This window comes from Corvus brachyrhynchos, unplaced genomic scaffold, assembly GCF_000691975.1.
Source record: "Corvus brachyrhynchos isolate BGI_N302 unplaced genomic scaffold, ASM69197v1 scaffold490, whole genome shotgun sequence".
Classification (NCBI taxonomy): Eukaryota; Metazoa; Chordata; class Aves; order Passeriformes; family Corvidae; genus Corvus; species Corvus brachyrhynchos.
In genome coordinates, this window is record NW_008235774.1 from 1,743,774 (window position 1) to 1,762,019 (window position 18,246).

Consider the following 18,246-nt stretch of genomic DNA (forward strand, 5'->3'; position numbering starts at 1 on the left):
CCCGCGGCTCGCGGGGGCGAGCGTTTGCCTCCAGCCACGTTTGCTCCTGCAGGTGCCAGCAGAGCTGGGGTTAGACACAGAGCCGGGGTTACACAGAGCTGGGGTTAGGTACAGAGACAGGATTGTGTACAGAGTAATGCCTAGATGGACTGCTTGGCAGGAGCAGAGGATGCAGGGCCAGCACTACGGGAGACACTGAGGGTACGGCACTGCTGCACTTCCTCCTCTTCCTCACATCCCACCTTCCCTGAAGCCCTTAGGCAGCCCCTGCGAGGTGTGGGTTAGCAGAATCACATTTCCCTGGTGCAAACTCAGTTCTCCTCTGCCTGCAGAGACTCGAGAAGCCCTTGCAATGCCCAGGAGTTGCTGGGTGCTGGGACACAGGGCGAGACCTAACCCTTCCCATTAAACGAGGAAACCAGCCCATGGGCTTGATGGGAGTCTCCCCACTGCTTCTCCCCCCCACCCTGGGGAGAGCAGGGACATCTTCCCCCCCCCCAGCTGCAGCCACCTGGTGGGGCTAACGGTGGGGCTCCCAGGAGTGACCACGGCTTGGCTGGGTCTCTCCTTGTCACCAGACTGGTGTGGCAGGGATGCCTGCTCTACATGCTGGTTGTCTGAGAGAGCTGCATGAGGGCTGGTCCTTCCAGTGCGTGCTGATGTGTCCATGCGATGAGTCACTGTGATGGGCTGGATCAGAGCCCACCCTGGAGCATCTTAGTTATCTTATCTGGAGGGTCCAGGAATGTGCTGGGATCTGGGGAGCTCAATGGCAGACAAGATGTCTGGCTTGGCTAAAGTCTGCACCCCAAGGGTTGAACTTCCCCAGGGTGGGCACCCAGAACACTGTAAATAGCACATGAAGCCAGAGGAGCAGAGGAGTGGCCCTGGTTTACCAGCACTTTCATACCATGGCTTTCAAGTGGTTCCTTTGCCTCTTCCCCATGAGCCAGTGGCACATCTGCACCCAGCCTCCAGTGCTGTGCCACGTGCTCTGCGGCCACTGGAGCTGGTGCCACGTGCCAGCCCTGGAGCAGCCCTGCCTTTGCCAGCCCTGTAATTGATTCCTGCTCTCCTGTACGGGTGGAGGCTGCAGATGTGCAGCCTGGTAGGAGGCAGTGGGCTGTGGGCAGCTGCTCCAGGAGCCAGCAAAGGCAGAGTGAGGAGCAGCCCAGTCCTCACCTTGGCTCTGATGTCGACTTGAAGAGCTGCCTTTTGAGTTTCCAGGTGTTTGAAGAGGTTCTCTCCCCATCCTCAGTTTCCTGGAGGCAGGGCATTTGAGGGAACCCTGTTCCCCCACGTTGGGGCTGCTGGAGGAGCTGGGGTTGTTTGGGAGCAAAGAAAGAGCTCCTCGACTATCACTGTGTGTCTCCTGATGACAGGCTCATGTTTTGAGATGATGGCAGCTGATGGCAGTGCAGGGTGGGTCTATAGAGGTCCCTTATTATTCCCCCAAGCCTGCAGGAAGACCTGGCCATGGTGATGGCACGGGTTTAAGTTGAGGAGGATTTTGTAGCCTGGCACTGTGTAGGAGACAATATATTTGAGCATGTTATTTTGAATAAGGTTTGAGATAGACCAATTTTTAGACTGCAGGGTGATGGTGGTCCAGGAAAGAGGGACTGTGAACAGATGAGGTTTGACATGAGCACAGGGCAGCTGGAAGCAGGTGCCTTTGGTACCTTGTTTTCCAGTGCTGCTGCTGACAGATAGTGCTGCATGGAAGAAAACGCCTAGAAAATTAGGGGTGAAAATGGTGAGGCTTTTAAAAAACACTGTATTTAGCCAAAGGGCACGGTTCTGCTGTCTGGAGATGGCAAGGGGTAGGTGAACCCTTCAGAGCAAGGCAAGCATGAATGGAGAGAGTGGTGTGATGAGTGGGCAGGGGGCTGGAAAAAGAGCAGTCACCAGAGCTGAGGAGGTCTTTGCTCCTCATTGCCCACGGGGGAGTGGTGAAGCTCAGAGCATCTCTCCCAGCACAGGCTGGGATCCCTGCCCCTGAAAGTGAGGAGCAGCTTGGGCTGCAGTGGCTGAACCTGGCAGGACAGAGATGGAAGAGGCTGCAGCAACAAGGGGAGATCTGCTTGCCCAGGTGGAATGGCACAGCATGGGACAGGGTTGGGGCCACGGCTCCCAGCTCCCCCAGCCCTCTGTGCTCCCCCAGGTAGCACCACAGAGATCCTGTCCCTCTCTCCAAGGGCTGAGAGGGCGAAGGTGGCCTGACAGAGTGTTTTATTAGCAGCAGGTGCCTGAAATCCAACTGTGGTGGTGCAGTAATCCCTCCCCTCACCTGGAGATGAACCCAGCTTCAGAGACGTGGCTGTGCAGGGTCAGGCCCTGCCGGTGCTGGGATTGCCCCTGCCATAACCAGAGCATCTCCCTGGCAGCCTGATGGGCTGCTCCTGCTGCAGGAGACAGGCGCGTAATGCCTGATTTCACAGCACTGGCATGCTCTGTTTGCTTGTGGCAATGATCTCTTTTGCCCTGTCCGACTCCAGCCCTCGGCCAGACCCCAGCCTGCAGCTCTGTCAGCTGGGATTAGGTACAAGATTTTGGCTAAAACATCTTTGCTCTTGGCTGGAGCAATGATAGAGAGGGGAAAAGTCAGCCTGTCATCTCTGGAGATGGAGCTCCTGCCCTGCCACTACCCCATATGTGGCATCCCCCATACCTGCCTTTAGCCCCAGCAGCCAGCACTGGGGCTTTGCAAACCCCACACAGAATAGGAGGAGGAAAGCAGAGATTTCCCCATCTCTCTGATGCTGAGGTTGTCCATGAGATGGGCATGGATCCCTGGGCTGTCTGGAACAGACCAAGGGAATACTTGTAAAGGAGAGAGGAACAGCAGTGGTCCATGCAGAAAGGGTCTCCCATTTGCTGTCAGCTTCCAAAGTGCTCCTTGCTGTGTCCAGCTTGTTCCAGCAAAGCCATGTCTGAGAGGAGGAGCTGTGGAACAGCAGCCCCCTGCCCTCCATGCCTCCAAGAACAGGACTGGGGGTGGTTTGGCAGCAGACGAGCAGTGATGCCCTGTGGGATGGCTGGCAGCCTAGTGCAGGTAGTGCCAGGGGAGGCAGAGCAGGATGTGTGGCACCCTGGCAAACGCCAACCTTGGACTTGCAGGAGCACTGTATCTGTGTCTCACTACTGCATAGTGCCGAGCCCAAGCTGAGGCTTCTTATCACCTCATGGCGAGGTGCACAGCCCTGAGCAGCCCTCCACTTCCCTGCAATCTTGCCCTCTCCCAAAGTGCTGCTTCCTGCTCATCTCACTGGACCCTGGCTTTGTTGGCTGCGCTTGTTTAGCTCTGACAAAGTTTATAGTGCTGGAATGCAGAATGGCTGCTGGCCTCCCTCCAGCCTAAACATCCCCACCCCACAGTGCGACAGGCGCTGATAAGGGTGAGTGCCACAGCGGGCAGGTATCTCGTGCCCAGCCCGCGACCTCGCAGCCACACGACCTTGAAGGTTGCCATTTATCTCACGCGTGTGTGTGTGTGTGTGCGCGCACGCGAGCTGTCTCCCATCCCCAAGAAATGTTCTCCGCATCCCTGGTTTTCTCTCCAGGCCAAACCCACATGCACGTTGCCCGAAACCGACTCCGAACAGACTCCTTTGATGAGCAGGGCTTAAATATATATTTGGCATTCCAGCGGCAGTGTGCCGAGCGTGGCCAAGGGTGTGAAAGTGTTTGCTTGACAAACTCCGGGGGCTCTCGCCTCTCTGCTGGCTCTGGGGATTTGCAGGAGAGAAATATCAAGGAATTTTTCACCTCTCTGTTTTGTTTTGTGTTTTTATTTTGTTTTCCTTCTGTGAGTGCATTTTTAGCTCTGGTGAAAAGTGTCTGATTGACAGTCATAGAGACTGAGTCCCCTCTCTTTGCTGAAACAGGGACAGCAGGAGTAAACATCCCAACCTGGGCCCAGACGGGAGAAGGAATAGTCCTGAGAGCCTCGCATTGAATGTGGGGGCTCCCATCTCCTCTCCACTGTCCCTGTCCCCTCCATGAGTCCAGTGCTGTCATGGACCGATTTGGGTACCAGCAGGATGGAGGTGCCCCACATCCCAGATGTCCCAGGCTGTGGTCTTCTCAGAGCCCTTTTGCAAAGACCCTCTCTCTGCTGAGGGCAGTGGGTTCCAGTCACCACTCAGCTGGCCTCAGAGAGCCCCGGCGCCACATTGTGGAGATGCCTGTGCCCATTGCTTCACCAAGGATTTCCCAGCCAATGTCCCCACGTGCTGTGGCACCAGCTTGGGGTATGTGCTGGTCTCCAGGCACCTTTGGGGTTGCAGAGGGTCTTCTCACCTTGTGCCTGTGAGTGGGGACATGGGGCAAGTGGAGCAGAAGAGTGTCCATGGGCAAGTTGCAGGTGGACAGGCTGGTTGCTTGCAGCCTCCTAAAATGATGCATGGGAGGTGCTGGGGGCACGAAGTCAGAACCCTGAGGTTCACTTGCCACTCAGCTCCTTCTGGGCTGCAGCCTGTGGTGGGGCCGGAAAGGCAGCTCCATCGTCAATTTCCATGTGATACAGGATCCATGGAGGGGCTGGGATGAGCAGAGCAGACTGAGGTGCAGAGCTGGAATCCTGGGCTTGGATGTGAGCCCAGAGATGTCTCCTCCATGGGGAGGAGGAAGGCAAATCAGGCAAATCTTCCTCATCAGTCCAGCCACTGCATCCTGCACCTATGGAAAAAGGGGAGGGGGAGTCCTGGGCAGCAGATTTGGTTTCAGAGCCCATATCTGCAATGCCTGCCAGAGCAGACTGAGAACCTGGCTGACTCTTGGGAAGGGGGCTGAGGGGGCTGCATCTGTGTGTTCCCAGCTGTCCCCAGTGTAATCCTTCATGAAAGAGAACCCTCTGCCCTGGTGCATCCCCATTGTCAGGTGGCAGTGCTGCCTGACCCTAAATCACCTGCCACTCCCAGCCTGATGGATCACCATGGAAATAGGGGTGCTTCCCCCCAGACCAGCAGAGGGTCTGGGGTCTGTGGGCAGGGGTCCAGACTCTGGAGGCTGCAGAGCAGGGCTTAGGATGTTAGTAGTCTGTGGGGAGAGGCTTGGTGCCCAGGAACTGCAGGGCAGAAGTTGGTACCATTTTGCAGAGGGATTGGGCTGCTGTGAATTTCAGCTGCTGAGAAAGGGAGGCATTGTGGAGCAGGGTTGGGGATCCTGGGGGGCCATGAGGCTGGGGGCAGGCTTTGTCCCTGGGGCAAGGGCAGGCTTGGCTTGGGCTCCCCGAGGTTTCCTTCCTGGACCATTGAAGAATCGCTGGCTTGTCTGAAGGATCATTGACCTGTGGATTTCCTGGGCAGCGAGTCCCTTTCATGTGGCCGCGTGCAAACTCTCATGACATCACCACGGGCTGCTCCTCCTGGAGACAAACCCAGTGCTTTTTAGGGTTTTGCCTTCCCCCCCACCCCAGCCTGTGTGTTTTGGCCAGGGGGGACCCGACGAATCACGTCCAAGAGCAGCCACTCTGGCAGGGAGATGGTGCGCAGGGCTGGGGGGCAGGGAGAGGGCAGTGTGTCCCCCCCGTATTGAATAAACATGGGCTGGCCAGGGCTGGAGGGGGCTTTTCCAGCCTGGACCACACCCCGGGGGGCTATTTTTTGCCATGAATGAAAGGGCTGTGTGCTCACAAGGCAGGCTGGCCTCCTGCCGCTGCTGCTGTGCACGGAGAGCTCTCTTGACACTCAATCCTGGTGCCTGGCTGGGGACCAACATCTGCACTGAGCACAGCTGGGCACTGCCCGTGGGACACCTGGGTACCTGGAACAGCTGGGCACTGCCTGGGGGGACACCTGGGCACCTGGCATAGCTGGGCACTGCCCATGGGACATCTGGGTGCCTGGTACCAGCTGGGCACAGCCTGGGGCGACGCCAGCAGGCTGCCATGCCTGGGAAACACGGATTGTCACAGGGCAAGGAAGTGATGGTGACTCAGTGGCTGTGCCAGCAGCAGTGCCAGGGCTGCTGGGGCAAGTTGGACCCAACCCTACTGGGGCCATGTGCCTGGGGAGTTGCCTGAGGCAGCCCAGTGGGGAGCCCTGCTGCCCCCCTGCCCCACACAGAAATGCTTCCTGCTGCAGTTTCGGGTGACAATGGGGCAGCATCCCCAGGGGCTGCCCCTATGGCTGCACCCGTGCTTGGGAGGAACTGCAAAGCCACAAGGGTGGAGCAGCTGCCTCCTGCTCAACCTTGGTCCTAAACATGCCCAGATTCCCCCCAAAAGCCCCTAATCCCACCTGGCTCAGCACCAGCTTCCTCTCCGGGCCCTGTTAGCTCAGCTAATCCCTTGTGTGCCAGGTTCAGGGATGTACTGGGTGCAGTAGTTCCATGGTTGTCCCCCTGTCATCCCCAGATTTTGTTTCTTGAGTATGAGGGCTGCTTTGCCAGTTCCCTGCCCTGACCCACACTCCTGCTGCCTCTGTTATACAGAGATCCAGGGGAATCATGAGTGCTTGTGCCCATGAATGAGTGGCCTGTCCTTGCTGGGTGGAGCTGAGGTGCTGGATCCCACCCTTTGCTGTTCCTTATCGCCACACAGCATCCTTGTGATTCACCAGGTGTGGCTCCCTTTCCATCAACCCACTTTGCAGGAAGTTTCCTGGCCAGCCCCCCCATGAGCTCTGTGCAATAACAACAAGCTGGGATGAGCTGGCTGGCCTTCCTGAGCAACCCTACAATAACAGACCAGTGCAATGTGTCCAGCTTTCCTGAGCAGACAATAATAAACCCGCATGAGCTGGCACACTTTGCGGAGGAATCCTACAATAATAAGCCTGGATGATGTATCTATATTCACCGAGTCAGCCTAAAATAACAAGGCGGTGTGAGCCACCCAGCTTCCTCACAGATAAGCGGGGTCTCTGAGCTGTCCCCCTGGGAGAGGAGGCATACTGGCCACCAGGTCTCCATGCCTTCTGCTCTTGACCCTGGAGAAGGCACCCTGTGTCAGTGATGGGTCAGGTTGGTGGAGGTGAAGGCTATAGGTTCTATCACCCTGTGACTCTCCCTTCTTGGAAGCAAGTCCTCACTAGTCCTGGTATGCTGGGACCTGCCACACTTTTTGGGACCTGCCTCCTTGTCCATCTCCCTTGCCAAACTGGCACCCAGTGCCAGCTTCCCCAAAGGTTTTCCTGCTGTTACCCCATGGGCTGCTGGACAGGAGGACAAGTGCCCATGGTCAAGCTGCGCAGCAAGGCCCAGCATCTTCCAGCATTGCCCAGGTGGGGAGGCAATGCTAGTGCTGGACACAACTCTTTTTCAGGGAGTTTGTTGGCACTTGGGCAGGGGGAGGGCTTGGATGCCCATGAGTTTGCTTGGCAGCATGGCAGGAGGGCCTCTTTCCAAATGGGACGGGGTAGGGACGGTGCCCACTGAGGGTGGAACCGCTCACCCCCTGCCAGCGTCCCTGCCAAGCCCCAAGCTGCTCCTGGTGGGTTGGTCCTCACATGACTGGGAAGGAGATGCTGCAACCTCCTGCCCCACCTCTGCTCTGCCGCCGACCCTCCTTTCCCTGGGATTTATCCCTGCCCGTTGGATGCAGGAGTGAGTGGGCAGAGCAGGGATAGAACCCCCCCAGCATCTCTGCATGGGGGGAACCAGCATCCACCCCGGCGTGGCGGCGGCACAATGCAGAGCCCCCGCTACCACCACGCCCCTCCGCTCAGTGTCTGCGAGAAAGGCTGTAACCCAAGCCACAGAAGCAGCACAAGGAGAAAAGAAAAGGGTATTGAGCGGCGGGGCTGCTGCGGTCGCCGGCCAGCATAGACTGCTGGTTGTTAAGTGAGTGCCTCGCTTGCAAAGGCTGCCTTGATGAAGTGTGAGACAGCACTTACGGAGGGACGCGGGCAGGCATTCTCGCTCCATCTTCCGCTCACAGTGCCGCTCTTTATGTGCCTGACATTTGCTCGCTGGAAAGGCCCCTGAAGTCAGGGGGAAAGGAAAACATTGCCGGCAGCAGGGCCAGAGCGGTGCTGGGAGGAGTGCTGTGCCATGCCGGGCTGGGCTGGGCTGGGCCGGGCTCCGATGCTCCTCTGTCCCGGCCTCACCACTCGCTCTTCCCCGGGGTGACCCCTTCACCTCTCAGCAGCTCTCCGGCTGCCTTCCCCTGCCGGCACCGCCACTTCCTGCCAGGTGTGCTCAGCCTGGCTGCCTGCCTGTGAAGCCCTGGCCATCCTGCCCGTGCCTGCTCCAAGGGCGGGCTGGCAGCACCGCCAGCTCTCCTAGCTGCCGCTGCTGCTGCTGCTGCCGCTGCTGCTGCGTGTCCCCTGGGACTGCATGGTAGGGCAGATGGGGACAGTGACAGTTCGAGCTCAGGGCTGGTCCTTTAGCCACCTGCTTCTGGAGTATGCAGTGCCCCACGGAGTAATGCAGGCTGGGGTGGGTGCAAGTAGATCTAAGGGCTGGAGGAGCTGGGAAAGGGCATCAGTGGTAAGTGTGGGGCACCTCGGAGTGCCTGGAGGCAGCTCTGCCCCCAGGGAGAGGGCTATTTCCCCACAAGGGAGCTGGGGCAGGATATCCGGCCGATGTACCCTGCTTCATCCCAGGGAATAAGCACCCCCTTTCCTGCCCTTGATACCAGCTGGAGGGGGGCAGTTCAACTCTCTCCATCTATTCTCTTGCAGACAGATCTCTGCTGCTGGAAGAGGGTGGGTGAGCATCTACCTGGATCACAGGGTGGGTCTCTCCCTAGCCTGACATTGGCATAACCATGGGCAGAGATGCCCAGCATAGATCCAGCAAGCCATGCCAGCCCCATTCCCAGGAGCCTGCACAAAGCTTGTGGCAGGGTAGAGTGCCAAGGGCAGCCTGGCCCTGAGGCACAGGAATGCACCAGCCATGGAGCCCTTCCCTTGTCCGCTGTGGACTGTCACAGCATCGCCAGACTTCATCCACACCAGTGTGGCAGTGGCCGTGCCCAGTGCCAGAGAGCCAGTCTGCCATTCCTGGTCTGCCACTCCACCACGCTGCTTCCGCGGAGCCCGCTGGCGGGGACAGCCTGGGGAAGCCATCCTCCCCCTTGGCCCACACCCCTTGGCTCCCGCCCCTGCAGGAATTATTAAGTGTGCCCCTGTGGAGCATGTGCTGAGGCTGGCCACGGGAATGTGGGCAGATCTGACATACAAGCCACAGCAGCCAGGCTGTAATTTCCAAACAGGCCCCATTCGCTCTGTTTTCCAGTTAAAAATATATTAAAAAATAGGAATGTGGGATTTGTAGTGAAGAATGTTGGTAACCGCTTTGAACGTCTGGTGTGATAATGAAAGGGTCAGTCCCCAGCTTTGAGCATGACCGATTTAGACTCTGGTGCTTGGCACTGGAAGGGGGGCCCAGCACGAGCCAGCCTGCCTGCAAACCCGTCCTGGGCCAGGGAAAGGTGATGGTTTTGTGCTGGTGGCATGGTGCCGGGATGGGTGATGTGCCCCTTCTGCTCATACTGCAAATTGCTGTCCCTTATGGCCCCTTGAGAAGGGAGTCTGGGCAGGGGGTGGGTAAAGGCAGAATGCCTTGGAGATAGATTCTGTACCCTGCCCACCACTGACCCTGCTACATCTCCACGCTGGGGTGCAGCCCCATAGCCCAGCCCTCTGGGTTGGGGTCACTGAGCGAGGCTGCAGCCCAGCTCCCCCTGAGCTGCCCCTCCACACCGTGGAGCTGTTGGTAGCATGGCTTGCTCTCAGCACGAGGTCAGGCACCTGCCCCCCTTTGCTGGGCACCCCCCCAGTTGCAGTTCAGGGTGTGCTGCGGAGCCTCCCGTGCCGCCTCCACAGCCTTGAGTCCCTCCTGATACGGGGGCATCCCACTTGGCCTTGTGGCCAGGTAGTCATAACAGGCCAGACAAGCCATGCCAGCTCCCCAGGCATCACTCTCTGGTGCCTGGTGAGTCGTGTGGAGCAACTCGGCCAGCACTCCCCCAGCGGCCAACCCTCTGCTTGTGCGGCTCCCCGGACCTCAGACATCATGTTTATCCTGGAGATGGGTAATCAGGGAAAAACAAGTCACCAGAGATGAGGGCTGATGTCGCAGTGGGGACAACTTGTCTGCAGCAGGGTTCAGCTTCGGAACGGAGCAGTGGGGCAAGGACGAAGGGGAAAATCACCTGTAGCCAGGGCTTGTCCCCCATCCAGCCCTTTTGGGGACACGTCGTTGTCCCTCTCAGCCTTCGGGGCCATCAGGTGGCCGGTGGCTGGCACAGCACGCTCTGCTCCCTGCTGAGTCATAGCTCTGCAGGGAAACGCTTCCAGCTCTGGTTAGAACCCATTTCCCTCCGGGGCTGTGAAGCGCAGCCTCCCAGTCCCGCCGCGGGCCAGCTCCGGCCACCCCATGGCCCCGAGCCCGCAGGCTCCAGCCGCCGGGAAGGGCAGCGGCAGGAAGTGGCCGCTGACTCCCAAATTCCACCCTGGGCTTTCTGGAGCTAAGCCCTTCCCGCAGGCGTGGGCAGCAGGTGCCCTGCACCTGCAGACCCCTGTGCCACCCCGGATGCCCAATCCCCCGAGGAGTGCTGGGCACTCCTCCCAGTGCCTCTCCAGGGTGCCACCTCAGTGGGTGTGTGTGCTGCTCTTGGGGACACTGTGCGGCTGCAAAGATGGTTTGCCCCATCCCCAGGGACACCATGGGGACACTGCTGGCTCTGGGCAGCTGGGGCTGAGCACTGAGTGAGCAGCTGCCCTGCCCAGATCCTTGCTTGAATGCTGTGAAGTGGAGCAGCGTGAGCAGCCCTGGGCCTCGGGGCACATCCCAGGTGCCATCCTGATGGGTTGGAGCAGAGGAGATTGGGCAGCACCCTACACCTGGATGCATAGCCTGCCCCATTGCCCTGGCATTCCCCAGAGACTGGTTGGTGGCAGGGAGAGGGGATGGGCACCATAGTAGTGGCACCCAGAGCTGGCACCTGGCTCTGCAGGGGACTCTCCTGCCCTCCTGGGGCACTGACCCACGCAGCGCTATCTAGTACACTTTGCTCACTTCACTGCCATTCCTGACTTTCCTGGGAGCTGCTGTTTGCTTTTCTCTGAATTATGACTCCAGCTTGTGCCTTTGATCTGGGCTGTGTCAGCCACCCGTGACCAGGCCCTCTTCTGCCTTTGAAGTGCAGTCACCTTCCCAGCCTTGGATGCTGCTTTTGAAACCTTGGGTGCAACTCTGGCTCTGTGGGGTGAGACAGCAGGGCAAGAGCATCTTTGGGGTGCCTGAGGTGCTCAGCATCCCTCCTCCTCCTCTCTGGGACCTTGTCATGAGCCAGTGCAGCTAACAGCTTGGCGGCTGGGTGATGAGGCATTGAGAGGTGTGCTTGCCCAGTACCAAACAATCCCAGGGATGCTGGTGGGATGCTGGTGGGATGCTGGCAGGATGCTGGGAGCAGAGCATCGCTCCCTCCAGTGGCAGTGGGCAAGGACAGAGTAGGTGACCTGTATAGCAGTTGGTCAAAAAGCAGATGCCAGTGCCATGCATTTCCTACAGCCAAGGGGCCTTTCATGCCTGTGACTCCAGCAGAAGAGATGAGACCTGCATGGAAAGTGTCTCTCTGGGCACCAGCCAACCCATCCTGGCATCAGCCCTATCCTCCCACCCTGTCTGGCAGGAAGCAGTGAAGAGGGCCCAGCCTACCCATTCTGCCCCTGGGAAGCTGGGGTCAGGCTTTGGACTCTGGCCTTGAGTGGGTCTGAGTGTCCCCATCCCCTCCCCACTTTCCTGGCCCGGAGAGGATCCTACCTTATCTGTTACACTTTGTTCTCCTGCTGTCTGGGTGTGGAGCAGGGCAGAGATTAGTGTGTGCAGACCTTTGACACACACACACACAAACACACAGAGAGCCACACAATCAGCCATGCGTGCACCCGCAGCCATGCTCATCTGCACACTGCTGCACACACAGTCCCTATGTACGTCATCATGCTCACACTCACCTGCACTTGTAGGCCCACACTGTGCCCCACACACCCCCCGCAGCAACCCCTCCAGGGCACACACGCGTTTCCCCATCCCTGCACGTTTGTTTGCTCACTGTGAGCTGTGTTATGGTCCCAGTGGAGTGTGGCGCTTCCCCAGCCCGCCAAGATCTCTCATGTGCATCAGCATGGCCCAGCAGGAAAGGTGGCATGCCACTGGCAAGAGGTGCAGGCAGGAGGAAGGCGGCTTCCCATGTCAAGTCTGGAGGGAATAAAAATGTGTGCAGGGAGGCAGGAGCTGTTCTGGTAGACGGGGAGCAAACCTGGGCATCCCTCAGTTCACTGTCACCTCATTTTCAGTTTCCGTGGGGCCACCAGAGATGCCTTGTGCTGGAGGCTGTGGTGGCAGGCAGTGGCTGCCTGTTCCCACCTCTTAATGAGGTCATGTCCCTGCCCAAGGCTCGCTGTCCAGATCTGCAAGCTGCAGCCCATGCTGCTGCAGGCAGGGAAGCCAGAGCCCTTCCAGAGCGATCTTATCTCCAGCATTTCATGAATGACCCAAAAGCCTCTGCAGTCTGCCTCTCAATGGGAAGGCAATGCAGTGTCCAGAGCAGGTGTGTGGGTGTGTGCACAGCTGGGAGCAGCCACATCCCACCCAGTGCCTGAGCTGCCTGTTCCCACAAACTGTGCTGCAGTCCTGGGGTGAAACAGATGCAGCCTGACAGGCAGAGGGGGGCACAGCCCCTTCTCTGCCCCACAGCGGCACCGTGGCAGGGTGACCTGGCAGATGATGTCCTGGCAGGGCGATGGTGCCTCCACTCTCTTCCACAGACCCTGCCCCGGATCTGCGCTGCGGATGAAGGGCGGGAGTTTGCCTCTGCTCTGCAGCAGCTCTACACTGCAGTGACACAGCAGGAGGCCAAGCAGGCTCGGAAACGGCGTTGCTCTGGTGAGGAGCTCCTTGGCTGTGGCATGGGGAGCATGTGATGCAGCCATCCCCTCGACTGCTGAGCCCCATATCCTGGGGGAAGGGAAGTATGGCCCCGGGTGCAGCTCACCCCATGCAACAGTGTCCCCCTTTGCTTTCCCCCCATGGGCTGGGCTCCCCATCCAAGCACAATTCCTGGAGTGGCTTTGGGCAATGCCTCATGCTCCCTTATCTCAATCCCAAATTGCGTCTTTTTCTGGTACCAGAGGATGACGTGGACACAGCACCCACTGCAGAAACCACAGAGAACCCCCATCCACCTCCTCCATCCCAGGAGGATGAAACATCTTCCAGCAACAGAACCTCGGTGAGTGCTGCTCTAGAACAGTCTGTACCAATGGCAGGATGGGGACCACATCTCCTTCCTGTCCTCTCATCCAAGCACTGTGCCCATCCAGGATGGGCTCGGAGTCTCAGCTTGGTTCCTAGCCCATTCTACCCCATGCATCCTGACTGGGGAGTGTGTGATTGCAGATGTGTATGTATTTTGCACTCCCACAACAGAGATGACAGGAATATCACTGCTTGCACACTTGCACACACGCTGCATGACCCCCCAAGGTGGAACTGACACTGCCTCCTCTTTGTTTCCAGCCAGCCTCCTCCCCAGCTCAGAAGCCCTGGCTGCCTGCAGCCAAGGCCAAGCCAAAGAAGGCAAAAGGGCTCTTCAGCTGAAAGATTGCTGCCAACCCTGCCAAGGGTCTCTGCTTCCCCCAGCATCCAAGAGAGGAAGTGCAGAGCACCCATGCATCATCTACCTCTTCTCTGCATCTCCTGGTGGACCCTGCCCAGGTCATGGTCCCCTCCCAAGATGTCTCCATTTGGGGAGATGGAGCTCCTTTCTTCAACAGTGTTTCAGGAAACAGCTTCTCTAACTCTTCCCTGGTGCAGAGTTTCCCCAGGCTTCCTCTCATGGCAGAGCCAGTGCTGGACCTGGGAGAAGTGGGAGGGATGCTGCCAGTGGATGTGGGACAGCTGGGGCTCTGGCAGAGCTGTGGGGTTTGGCTGCTCTTGAGTGGGTTTTCAATAAAAGGCTGTGTCTGGGTGGGATTCCTTCTCCTTCTCTGTCCCACCAGGGCTGTAGTGTCTAGGAAGGGATGTAATCACCAGTGCTGCTGGGTCCCCCTCAGGCCAGTCCTGATGTCCCAGGGGCTTGCAGTGACTCTGGACAGTGAGCAGGTGACAGCAGCTCATTGCTGTGGCACAGCACAGCCGCTCCCAGCCATGCTGAGCCTCACCCTGAGCAGCAGTATGTGTTTTGGGGTGTGCACAAGAGGATGCCCAGATCATGGGGGCACAGCATGCTGAGGGGGCTGGAGCCCCTGTTCCTGTCCCACACCAGGATACACACTGTGTGCTGGTGCCTGCAGCAGCAGGCTGGCAAAGGCCCTGGATGGGCTGTGGGGCACCCTACATTTGCAGGCACCTCCACCATAGTTACTGGGCAGGTGATACAGGGTTGATTCATGCTTTGGCCTCCAAGGAGCAGGAGACAACCAAAACACTAACACACTGAATGCTCCCAGGCCTGGGAGCAGCCCTGGAACAGCTTACAGATGCTCCCTGGACACAAAACACCACTTCCATCCCTTCCCACCCCATCCATCCATCCATCCATCCACTCCTGTTCTCCTCTTCCAGCCCCTGGGTCATCATGCTTCCTTCAGGACTGGAACCCTATTCCTGTGTCCAAGCCAGGTCCTACAACAGCATGCAGAGAGCCAGGCAGCAGGCAGGCTGCAGCCAATGGTGCTGCTCTCCTGGGACAGGGACCCATGCCCCCAGCTGTCCTGCTCCCTGGGGCTGGGCCAGCTGCAGCCATGCTGCCTGTTCTCTTGGGCAGAAAGGGGGAAATAAAAACATCCAGAGCAGTCCCTGTGTCTGTAGAAGGGGAATGAAAGGGCCTTTGCTGGGCCACAGCCGACCAGTCCCAGGGTGAGTGCAACTGGTTGCTTTTTATATTTCCTTTCTTAGGGAGCAGCATGCAGGGCAGGGTGGGTGGTGAGAAGGGAAAGCCATGGGATGCGGAGCTTGTGCCGACTGCCGTAGCTTACGCATCCTGCATTTTCCCATCTGCAAGCATCTTATCTTGGCAGCTTTGAGTCTGCCTGCTAGGCACTTGCCCCCAGGGAGGGTCCTGCTACTGGCTGAGGGGTAGGACTGGGGCAGCAGGAGTTTGGCAGTTCAAGAGTTTCCTATATCTTCTGTCGCCAGGCTGTCCCTGGTGCAACCCCTACTCCGTCCATATGGAGTCCATCTCCTGGCGCAGGAGCTGTTCTGTTGCAAGCCTGGTCCCTCAGCTCCCTTCTGGCTCTGGGGTTTGTGCTGTTCCCCCGTGCGTGCCAGCACATTCAGGAATGCTTATGGCCCCTGTGAGGGCATCTGGCTTGTCTATCCCCTTTGGGTGTGAGGAGACATCACAGGGAGAGGCAGGGCTGAAACAATCCCAACCTGGCTGTGCCAGTGGCTGGTGGACTCTGTGGGGGAGGAGCGGGTGGTGCAAACCAGCACCTGCACCCCTGGGTCTTTCTGGTGAGTTACTGTGTCTCTGCTTCTCCCTGGGGTACTCAACCCTGGGGGGAGCCAGTCCCAGGAATGCTGCAGAGGTGTTGCTCATGAGCCCTGTCCTGCTGCAAAGTCTCTGTGGAGTGTCCAGCAGCCCTAAAGACCTGCTGCAGGGATAGATCCTGTTCCGTTCACCCCTCTCCCAAGGCAAGGGAAGGTGTGGATGCAGGAGCATGGATGGGGGGTAAATAAAAGCAGGAGGGTGAAGACAGTAGGAAAAAGAGCTTTGCCAATGTCCCCCAGGGAACCGCAGGGACCCTGGCCCTCAAGACTCCAGCATGGGGCCACTGGTTCCTCCCTGGCCCAGGTTGTCGCCAGCTCCGGGGAATGTCACTACACATTGTCCCATCCTGTCCCGCTGGGGTCTCCTTCCCTGTCCCCACCCCCTCCTCCCTGGAGCCGGCTGGATTTGAGCTCCCGACACACATTAAAGGCCACAAGTTCGGCCTTGGCCTCCATAAATTTGATTCCATAAATATTAGTTTTCTCAGGGTTTAATGAAGCCGTTATGCTGGGCACGGCCCAGCACCCCGACCCGTGCCCTTAATAAGGGCTCTGTGGCCTCGATTAAAGGGACCTTTCAATCGCTGTCAAGTATTTTTAGAAAAGGAAAAGAAAAAAAAAGAGAGAGGGGGAGAGAGAGAGAGAGAGAGGGAAGAAGACGACCAAGGCAGCGAATAGGGAGAGGAAAATCCCAAACCCGTCCAGTGCAAAAATAGAGAAATAGCACCACCTAGACTGCCTGGCTCGGCTCCGCCGCCCGCTCGCCCTGCGCAGAGCCCAGCTCCGGGCAGCCCTGGGAGCCCAGCAAGGGGTGCGCAGGATGCTGCACTGCCGCTCGCGCAGGGACAGTGGGATGCGGTGGTGGGGAGAGCCGAAGGACAGAGGAAAGAGGCACTGGTGCATTGTCGGAATGCAGGCAGGAGCAGTGCGTCCTGCCGTCCAGGCCAGGAGTCCCGGCGGTGCCTGAGAGTGGCCGAGTGTGGAGGGAAATGCCATGTGATAAGGGACAGACGCTGCATCTCTCCCACCTCCACTGTAGCAGCAAGGGTCCCTTCCCATCAGTTGCCCAAGCAGGAGTGCCCCTCCCCAAGCAAATTTTCTCTCTCAAACACTGGTTATGCCCACCCTGTCTCAGCCTCCAGCTGCCTCCTCATACACCCAGCCTGGCTACCCTATTGTGCCTGATGTCCCTGTCCCACTCAGCCCCATGTGCCCGTGGGCTTTGCCTGGCAGGAGCACTGGCTGACATTGGGAATGCTGCATGGACAGGTGATGGACTCCGCACACAGCAACAGGGCACTGTCACTGCTTGCTGTGGCCAGAGCCGATGCACAGTGCCACGGCCCCTGCATGGGCAGGAGTTGCTGTCACCAGCAAACCCAACTCCCTGCCTTCCACCCTAGGCCTCCATGGGACAGGAATACTGTTACCAGCAAGGGCAGGGCTAGGCTGCTTACTGTGAGCCTGGAGCTGCTGGGAGGGGGACAGAGGCTTGTGACATGCACACTGCATGCTGGCAGGCTGCAGAGGTTATTTGGAGGTCTGGGTTTGTGACACTGGCATTCATAGGGAACTTCTCCCTGGGGAAGTGCTGCAGCCTCCAGATGCAGTGTTATCCCAGATGATCCTGCTTCACAGTCTCTTGTGATGTGCAAAGTGGGAAGCTAGGTTCGTTCCTTTTGTTGGGAGTACAAAACACCCTAGAAGATTCTGTGAATCTAGTCCAGGGGTCCATAGAGTCTAATTTTCCTGTGCTAGTGATGCACAGAGACTTGTGTCCCTTCTGCATCCCTGAGAAGCCAAGGGCAAGGTTGGCGAATGGTGCTGTGGTACATCCCCTCTGCTCTCTCTGCTGATGCCCTTATAATGCTCCACTGGAAGGATCAGCTGAAGAGGTGTAGAAGTGGGGTGGCCTGGGGCTGCTGGCCAAACACCCTAGCTTCATCATGTGCAGGAGCAGTGGGATATCTGCCTCTCACCATCCTGCTCAGTGGCAGGACGTCATAGAGGCTCTGGGAGCTGGTTTTGGGTAAGCAGTATGAAAACCAGTACAAAAACCTGATGGACCATGGCTACTGAGTATGAAAACCTGACGGAGACACCTCTGGCCAGCTGCACTTTGCTCGCAGCTCCTGCAAAGGAAATGGTCTACTGGGGGCAGTGGATAGCAGCATCCCAAGTCTGTGGGTGATGCTGGCTCCCCCGCCTGCATCCCTCTTGCCCAGGTTGCTCGGTGCTGCTGAGACCAGCAAAGCCCTGCAGCCAGAGCTGGATGTCTGGCTGGCTATTCCAGCCTGGCCACTGTGTATCCCTATGAGTGACCTGTGCCCTGTGCCCACTGAAGAGCTGACAAGGGAACATCCCTGAGAGAGTTGTGTGTGTGTGGGCATCCCAAGGCACTGCCTCACCTGGGAAGATCCTAGGGAACCAGAGGGTGTGCAAGTGGACCTGTGCCGGACCCCTCCCCGGCACACAGCTGGGGGAGAACCGGGGGGGGGGGGCCCTGCAAACCCTCGCTCCTGAAATCAGGGTGTTATATTTACTTTCCCCTTTTGGCAGCTAGAAGGGGAAGCCCATCCCAGCCCCTCATTGTTGTCTCAGCGAGTTAATCAGATGCCATAATCCTGTTGTGGAAATATCGGGCCTCCCTGGAAACAATGGGGAGCGAGAATATTGTGGTTAAATTTCAACCAGCTGCCTCCCTGCTCTGTTTGATCCCCGCCCGCAGGCCCGGGCCCCTGGCGGGCAGGCGGCGCGGCGGGGGCCGGAGCCCCGGGGGTGCCACCCCGCGCCCACTCC

At 58.4% G+C, this 18,246-nt stretch overlaps 2 protein-coding genes across 2 annotated transcripts in view; both read left to right on the plus strand.

The window, feature by feature from the left end:
- NHEJ1 (non-homologous end joining factor 1) overlaps positions 1 to 13,838 on the plus strand; it is a 43,715-nt gene extending 29,877 nt beyond the window's left edge. Inside the window, 4 exon segments of the mRNA XM_017726846.1 lie at positions 12,723 to 12,840; positions 13,086 to 13,186; positions 13,478 to 13,621; positions 13,623 to 13,838. Coding sequence (XP_017582335.1) covers positions 12,723 to 12,840; positions 13,086 to 13,186; positions 13,478 to 13,621; positions 13,623 to 13,754 — 495 coding nt within the window. The 3' untranslated portion in view covers positions 13,755 to 13,838.
- Positions 13,839 to 17,515: 3,677 nt separating this feature from the next.
- The window catches only part of IHH (indian hedgehog), a 12,393-nt gene continuing 11,662 nt past the window's right edge, over positions 17,516 to 18,246 (plus strand). The window contains exon 1 of the mRNA XM_008628792.2: positions 17,516 to 17,626. Coding sequence (XP_008627014.1) covers positions 17,516 to 17,626 — 111 coding nt within the window. The remainder of the gene's footprint in view (positions 17,627 to 18,246) is intronic.